This window comes from Bombina bombina, chromosome 7 (assembly GCF_027579735.1).
Source record: "Bombina bombina isolate aBomBom1 chromosome 7, aBomBom1.pri, whole genome shotgun sequence".
NCBI lineage: Eukaryota > Metazoa > Chordata > Amphibia > Anura > Bombinatoridae > Bombina > Bombina bombina.
In genome coordinates, this window is record NC_069505.1 from 488,176,642 (window position 1) to 488,185,280 (window position 8,639).

At 40.1% G+C, this 8,639-nt stretch overlaps 1 protein-coding gene across 2 annotated transcripts in view; it reads right to left on the minus strand.

Annotated features, from left to right (window-relative positions):
• The window catches only part of TSPAN15 (tetraspanin 15), a 70,928-nt gene extending 64,336 nt beyond the window's left edge, over positions 1–6,592 (minus strand). Inside the window, exon 1 of one of the 2 annotated variants that reach the window (XM_053721616.1) lies at positions 6,192–6,592. In XM_053721616.1, coding sequence (XP_053577591.1) covers positions 6,192–6,278 — 87 coding nt within the window. In that variant the 5' untranslated portion in view covers positions 6,279–6,592. The remainder of the gene's footprint in view (positions 1–6,191) is intronic. The other variant, XM_053721617.1, reaches the window with a different exon arrangement.
• Positions 6,593–8,639: the final 2,047 nt, after the last annotated feature.

An 8,639-nucleotide genomic window follows, 5' to 3' on the forward strand; every position in this document is an offset into this window, starting at 1 on the left:
GTGGAGAGCATGTACACATCTTTTTTATCAGTGTACCGAAGGGCCAGTAGCTCATTGTGGCGTAAAGCTGACGTTGTGCCCCTACTTTTTTTTCCATATGTCAGCTTCTGGGGGAAACCTTTGCGATTTTTTCTTGTTGTGCCACAGGCCACGGTTTCAAAATAAAACAAAAATTTTAATAGCTCTGTGCTGGTGTAAAAATTATCGAGCCACAAATGGTACCCTTTATTTAGCAGGGGTAGTAGGAGATCCCACACAATTTTCCCACTTGTGCCAACTGAATCTGGGCAGCCAGGTGGATCCAAGTGGCTATCCTTTCCCTGGTAGATGCGAAATGCCCAGGTATACCCAGTACTGCATTCACAGAGCTTATAAAATTTTACCCCATAGCGGGACCTCTTGGATGGTATATATTGCTTGAAAAGCAATCTCCCCTTAAATTTCATGAGGGACTCATCAATGCAAATGTCCTGCTCAGGTATGTAAACTTCTTTAAATTTTTGGGACAGGTGGCTTATCAGGGGCCTTAGTTTATATAACCTGTCATGCAGGGGGTCATTTTTGGGGGGGCACTTGGTATTATCATTAAAATGGAGAAACCGCAGCAATTGTTCATATCTGTCCCTCTTCATAACCCCTGGAAAAAGAGGGGTAGCCAGGATGGGGTTCTGGCTCCAGTATGAACGAATGCTGGGTTTCTTCACAATCCCCATTATTAATGTCAGGGCCCAAAACTTTTTAATCTCTGGTATGTCAGTGGGATGCCAGGTATTTTTTCTGACATACAGAGATTGGGGATTTTTGGACAGATACTGGCTGGCATATAAATTTGTTTGAGCAACTATATGCTCAAACATAGCATCTGTCAGAATCAGTGACATATAGTTTATTGGCTCACATACTGGAACATCACTTGTTATGCCAGGAGTCTCAGTAAATTCTGGCATTTCTGGGGCAGTGAAATTTGGGGGTATCCAATTTTGGTCATTTGTGCGACGCCTCCTTTTAGGTGGCGGGCAGGGAGCACCAGCATCAGATGTATCACTCAGGGGCTCTATATCTGATGCCGTAAGGGTTGCGCTGTCAGACAGAGCAGAGAGGGTTTCACTCCCTGAATCTGCGGCAAGAATGGCATAAGCCTCTTCTGCTGAATAGCGTGCCATAAGGGATTTTTTTCAGTACAAAGTACCACTTCACCACCACCAATTACCACTTCACCTTCCCCAAAATCCCACTAAACCACCCCAATTACCACCTCCCAATTACCACCCACCTATTCCCACCCACCCTATTCCCTTTTTTTTTTTTTTTTTTTAAATTATGATTTTTTCTTTATATATATTTTTTTTTTTTTTTTATAAACTAAAAAAAAAAAGGAACTGGGAAGGGTAGTGATTGGGAACAGCAGGGAAGGGGTTAATAATAACTAAAGATCCCCACAAATAAACTTTTGGGCACTGATCAAAGCCCTGACAGGCTGATCACTGTGATATTAGGCTGATCACAGTAGCAGCTCAGTGATCAGCAGCAAAAACAATATATATATATATATTTGTAACCCCCACAAATAAACCCCCAACGCTTTTGATCAACACTGATCAAAGCCCTAACAGGCTAAGCAAGTTATATTAGGCTGATCACAGTAGCAGCTCTGTGATCAGCAGCAAAAAAAATATATATATTGTTTGTAACTATATTTTTTCTCCCTCTCTAGCTTTCTGCAGCACACACCAACACTAAACTGTCTTCCTCTCTCTCTCAGATCGCACTGAGAGCAGAGAGGAAGCGGATACACTTGTAACAGCCAATGATTCCACTCATTGGCTGCTACAGTGTTACAGGGGACAATCGATACACCCCCTCCATGCTGATTGGATCCTGGGGGAGTGCCAGAGGTGCTAGGCACATCCCCCAACCGGATCCACAACAAACAAAATAACGGAGGGGGCACAGGAGCTGAAAACCGTTATGCCGTTCTATTCCGTCATAACGGCTCTAAAGCCCAGTGTAATTATGACGGAATGGAACGGCATAACGGCGTTAAAAGGTTAAAGTAGTGATTTTGCTCATTCTCAAATAATTTATATACACACAAACTTCTCTCCAACCCCCACATAGAGGAATGTCATTGTGACAATAATCACAAGACTGGACCTGACCACATTCCCAGATCTCTTTGATCCCCAGAGACATTAACACAACAGTCACAATCTCTTCATCAACAGGAGGGGTTGCTGGGAAACCCAGCAGATTAGCGCACTATACATAATGATATATACAGGCAGAATTTAGGTTTCTTATACTGGTATAAACATAATCTTACCAATGTGGCAGAACTAAACAGATTGCAAGCTCTTGAGGTCAGAGACTTTATATGATAAGGGTTGGCCTCACCAAATAAAGTTAAATTCAGACCTTCTAACAAATCTAAATCCCATCCCTTAAAGGGGACATAAAACCCAATTTTTTTCTTTCATGATTCAGACAGAGTATATTTTCCAATTTACTTTGGTAATCCAATTTTCTTTGTCCTTTAAGTGTCCTTTGTTGAAAAGCAGGGAGGTAATCTCAGGAGCGTGCATGTGTCTGCAGCAGTTTTGCAAGAAAGTTATAAACTAGCAAGAGCACTACATGGCAGCACGTCTTCCTGCCATGTTGTGTTCCAGGTTTGTGCAAGCTACTTACGTAGGTATCTCTTCAACAAAGAATACCATGAAAACAAAGCAAATTTGATAATAGAAGTAATTGGAAACTTTTTGTAAAAAATTGTATGCTCTGTGTGAATCACAAAAGAAATATTTTGGGTTTCATGTCCCTTTAAAGGACCAGTAAATACAGAAGATTTGCATAATCAACAAATACATGATAAAAAGACAATAAAATAGCACTTAGGGGTCGCTTTATCAAGCTGCGGCGGACAGGGGCGCACATACGCATCCCTGTCCGCCACAGCTCACCTCTGGCAGGCTGAATTCTGCTGCCGGTATTCAGCATTGCAGACGAGCGGTATTTTGCGCTAGCATGCAATCCCGCCCCCTGCCTGCACAAAGCTAATCATGCGCGGGCAGGAGTTATTAATCTTCTAAGAGGTGGCGAAAGGTTAGGGAAGCAGCGGTCTGATGATAGGCAGCCATAGCAGGGCAAAGGGGTTGATAAATCTGACCCCTTAGCCTGAACTTCAAATGAGATTTTTTTTTCTGACAAATTTCAAAGTTGTCTATTTCCACTCCCCCTGTACCATGTGACAGCCATCAGCCAATCACAAATGCATACACGTACCATGCGACAGCCATCAGCCAATAACAAATGCATGTACTTATACGCTGTGAACTCTTGCACATGCTCAGTAGGAGCTGGTGATTTAAAAAGTGTAAATAAAAAAAATGACTGTGCACATTTTGTTAATGGAAGTAAATTGGAAAGTTGTTTAAATTGCTGTTCTATCTGAATCATGTTGACTTGAGTGTTAGACTTTTATAACATGAAGCTAAATCGCCAGCTCTTGTTCCAAAATGAAAGAACCAATATATTAGGGCTTATTGAATGTTTACTAAGCTAAGACGTGCGTGGTGTGTGTGCACACACAAGGGTGTGTTATCATATTAATGATAAGGCACTTAACTGAGGCTATGACAAAGCAAGCAAGAAATCATTTAATTCCTTCATATCGGTACAAACCATAAAACAGATATTTTTTCCAGTAAGAGGTGAGGTTTAGCGGTAAAATACGAAAGAAAAGTGTAGTGACTTGTTAGAATAAAAGAGACATACACTGCCACAAAGGAGAAGGCAGGTGTTAAAGGGACAGTAAACACCAGAATGTTTGTTGTTTAAAAATATAGATAATCCCTTAATTACCCATTCCCCAGTTTTGCATAACCAACACAGCTATAATACACTTTTTAGCTCTGTGATTACCTTGTATCTATGCTTCTGCAGACTGCCCCCTTATTTCAGTTCTTTCGACAGACTTGCATGTTAGTCAATCAGTGCTCACTCCAGGGTAACTTCACATGCATGAGCTCAATGTTATCTATATGAAACACATGAACTAATGCCCTCTAGTGGTCAAATGCATTCAAATAAGAAGCAGTCTTCAAGGTCTAAGAAATTAGCATATGAACCTCCTAGGTTTAGCTTAAAGGGCCATTAAACCCAAATTTTTTCTTTCACGATTCAGACAGAGAATACCATTTTAAACAACTTTCTAATTTACTTCTATTATCTAATTTGCTTCATTCTCTTGATATTCTTTCCTGAAAAGCATATCTAGATAGGCTCAGTAGCTTCTGATTAGTGGCAGCACATAGATGCCTCGTGTGATTGGCTCACCAATGTGCATTGCTATTTTTTTAACACATGATATCTAAAGATTGCAGCAAATTAGATAATAGAAGTAAATTGTAATGTTGTTTAAAATTGTATTCTCTATCTGAATCATGAAAGAAAAATTTGGGGTTTAGTGGCCCTTTAAAACTAAGAATACCAAGAGAACAAAGCAAAATTGGTAATTAAAGTAAATTGGAAAGTTGTTTAAAATTACACTCCCTATTCAAATCATGAACGTTTTTTTTGGACTTGACTGTCCCTTTAACATATTTCAATTCAATTAAAAGGGACATGAAACCCAAAAATTCTCTTTCGTGATTCAGATAGAGAATACAATTTTAAACAACATTCCAATTTATGTCAATTGTCTAATTTGCTTCATTCTTTAGATCTCCTTTGTTGAAGAAATAGCGAAGCACATGAGTAAGCCAATTACACAAGGCATCTATGTGCAGCCACTAATCAGCAGCTACCGAGCCTATTTAGACCTAGTTTTCAACAAAGGATACCCAGAGAATGATGAAGATTAGATAATAGAAGTCCCTTTAAAGGAATAAAAAAAAAAAAAAAAAAAAAAAAAAAAAAAAAAAGGTAATCACCGGGGAACATGTTTACAGAACAGCTGCCTATACTGCAATACTTTACATTTGATGTGGGAGGGCAGATAGTAAACACCTTGTAAGTACAATACATTTCTGTTGTGTTGCTATTTGCTATAGAATACAATCAGCCAAGTCATAATGTTTAAAAACAAATTAACATCCTTTTTACTACAATTCATTTCAGTAACCAGACTCCACCCACAATTTGCCTATCTGGGGGAGCCATTCTGGGCTTTAGTCCACAGACTAACAAAGCTAGCCACGGTCATAAAGTTCCTGTAAAGTGCATTGTTTTGCAGTTGTTATCTGATGAAGCCAATTAGGGACAGGCATGTATCAGGGTTAGCCTTGATATGTCAGCAGTGTGCATTTTAAGCTCTGCAAATTTACATGAAGAGTGCAAATTAATAATGAAAATATATTGCAAAGTTTGTTTGTTAGGCATAAACATTTTATATAAAAGTTGTCTACTGTCCCTTTAAACTGTTGGTGACGTGGGGGTGATGATTCTAGTATGGAGAGAATATTTTTTTGATGCTGGGGTTAGAAAAATTTGAGGGGGAAGCAGCCTTTTTTACTATGGGAAATTACAATTACTCTGTTATAGGATGGCTTCAACATCCCCCTCCCACCTCAACTAAAGGTATTGTACCAAATTACATTCCACTTGTACTCTTTACAACATGTAGTAACAACACCGCTTTGTATTGGCTAACAAAATGTGCTGTGCATGGTGTGAAAGCTCACACATACCTCCTCTGTCAAAATCACTTGCAACCTGTCTGGCCAGTTTGTGGCTGTGAGACATACTGATATGGTATCTGACAGAGCCACACCTGACGTTCCCCATATCGACCCAGTGACATACAAGCCTCATACACTAGTACTACACCTGTATGGCATTAGTGAACGCCACCTCTGCTATATGGCACTTCTGGGAATATAGTTAGTCTTCCCCAAACCAGACGCTTACTGAGGAGGTATTTTCTGTGACAAGCTTATAGACAGCATCCCACACACCTTAATTACCTGAAGTATTTCTTTAGACCTGAGGAAGAGAGGAAAACTCTCGAAAGCTTGTCTTTTAAATATTATGTTAGTCCAATAAAAAAGGTATCACTGCATACTGCAATACTTTGTTTTTTCAGCATCTATCTACTGGACTAACACGGCTACTCCAATCTTCACTATATATATATAAAACTAAAAAAGAATATATTTATATGACCATGCAGCTTAAACCCCCTCTCCCAGACTCACCCAAAATACCATGCAGTAGACAATAAGGGTGAACTTCAAGCACAGGTATGGGAACCTGGAGCAATATCGCACTTCCCCCGACTCCATCTGTAGCTGAACGGTGTGTGAGTGAGGAATGGACTGGTCTGAGTGTATAGTGGGAGGGAGCTAGGTTGGTTCTAGCTGTGTATAGTGGGAGGGAGCTGTGTATATGGGGATATAGCAGGAGCAGCTGTGTATGGACTGAGAGAGGGAGTGTGTTGTGTGTCTGTATTTAGTAATGGGAGGGGGCTCAGAATACAGCACTTGACAGTAGATGTTCTATATATGTGCTGTGTCTGCATATAACAGAGGGGAAGGTGCTGTGCAGCTGTTTGTTGATATATATGCTGTGTATAGCAGAGGAGGAGTGTATGTGTGTAGGGGAGGGAGACATTATGTGTATAACACAGGGAGGGTGCTTAGTGTCAGCTGGGAACTTGGGCTGAGTCACAGGCGGAAGAAGAAAGCAGGGACACAGAGTGCAATGTGACTGTCATTCAGTGTGTGGCTGTTTGCGTATGCATTTGCGTTTGACTGCTTTCCTGTGTATGAGTGTACTAATCTGTGTTTGTGCGCAGATACCCATGCATTTGTGTCTATGACCCTGTGTGTTTGAGTCTGTGTGGGTATTTGTTTTTTGCTTGTGTTTGTACTGGGATTTGTTTGTATGTATTTATATGTTTTGGTACTGTTATTTTTGTGTTCTTGTTTGTATATATTTATGTGTGTTTGTTTGTGTGATGATTATAGTAACTGTCACATACAGACTTCCATACCCTATGGGAATGGTAACCCAGAAAGGCAGAAAACAGCCGGGCAATTATGTAAGAGGGCAGATAATTTATTATAAAGCACCTGCATCTCTTGAGACTACAGAGGGCCCGGCCCCAGAAATCAGTGGCTAACACTGGGGCCCATATCAAATGAAGGTCTCTAAAGTAGAGCACCACAAAAAAAAAAAAAGGGTACCAAGTCAAATTTCTGGTTTGCTGAAAATCTCCTACAGGAGCTCTGCCCAGATCAGCCCCTGCCTAACTTAGCCCCAATGTGAGGTGACAGCCCCAGGTCTTTGTAACTAAGCTACCCGCCTCTCCATTCCATATAGTCTGCAGGATATGTTGGGAAGTATGTTCTAGATTACTCTATGGGCCCAGGATCTAAACTAAGAGGATTAAGACTTGGGTTTTCTTGCTAACCCTCGCAGGGGCAGCCATGGTGGAGTTTTCGTAAAAAGGTTCAGTCACTGCGAGATGGCTTCTATATAAAGTAATGGAACTCGCTGGAAAGGGACACTTCTCTCCATAGATTTGAAAATAAAATCCCGCAGCCAATATAAATCACATTGCTATGCTTTCTGCGTATAGTATCATACAATTTTGGTATGCACGTGTTTTTGTATTAGGGTATTAAGTATTTTACATATTTTGTCACATCCTCGCCACCTTTTAGTTTGCGAGAAAAAAGTGTGAGATCTGTAGGGCGAAAATGTTTAGACAATTTCATTGGGATTTTGGGAGAAAATTTAATATACGCCCATGTTCAGCCCATTTTTCGCAAAAGCAACAATTACGATTTATATTTTGTACTTTATAAGAACAAATTTCTAGGTGTTTTTTGCACATCGGGTGATTTAAAAGGGGCGTGTAATTTTAAACAACTTTCCATTTTACTTTTATCATCAAATTTCCTTTGTTTCTTTGTATCCTTTGCTGAAAGCTAAACCTAGGTAAGCTCAAACTGATTTTGAAACTATTAAAACCGCCTCCTATTTTAGGGTATTTTGACAGCTAGACAGTGCTAGTTCATGTGTGCCATTTAGATAACATTGTGCTCACTCCTGTGGAGTTATTTAAGAGTCAGCACTAATTGGCTAAAATGCAATTCTGTCAAAAGAACTGATATAAAGGGGCAGTCTGCAGAGGCTTAGATACAAGGTAATCACAGAGGTAAAACGTGTATTAATATAACTGTGTTAGTTATGCAAAACTGGGGAATGGGTAATAAAGGGATTTTCTATCTTTCTAAACAATAACAATTCTGGAGTAGACTGTCCCTTTAAATGATACATGTACAAAAATCCCCGTAGACTTTAATTGTGAATTTTGTAGAAGAATCATTAAAGGGATAGAAAGGTCAAAATTTAAATGCGTGTGAAAACATTTCAATGTGAAATAGAAGCAATTTTGCAGTATACTTCCATTAGCAAAAATGCTTCTAGTATAAGTTGTTATTGTTTTTCTGCAGCATACACGCATATGCTGTGCGGGCCCGTGCACCAGTATCTAAACACTAAGGGGCCGATTTATCAAGCCCCAATGCCGCTGCTCCTTAACTCTTCCGCCACCTCTGAGGCGGCGGACAGCAATCAGCCCAATCGGGTACGATCGGGTTGATTGACACCCCCTGCTAGCAGCCGATTGGCCGTGA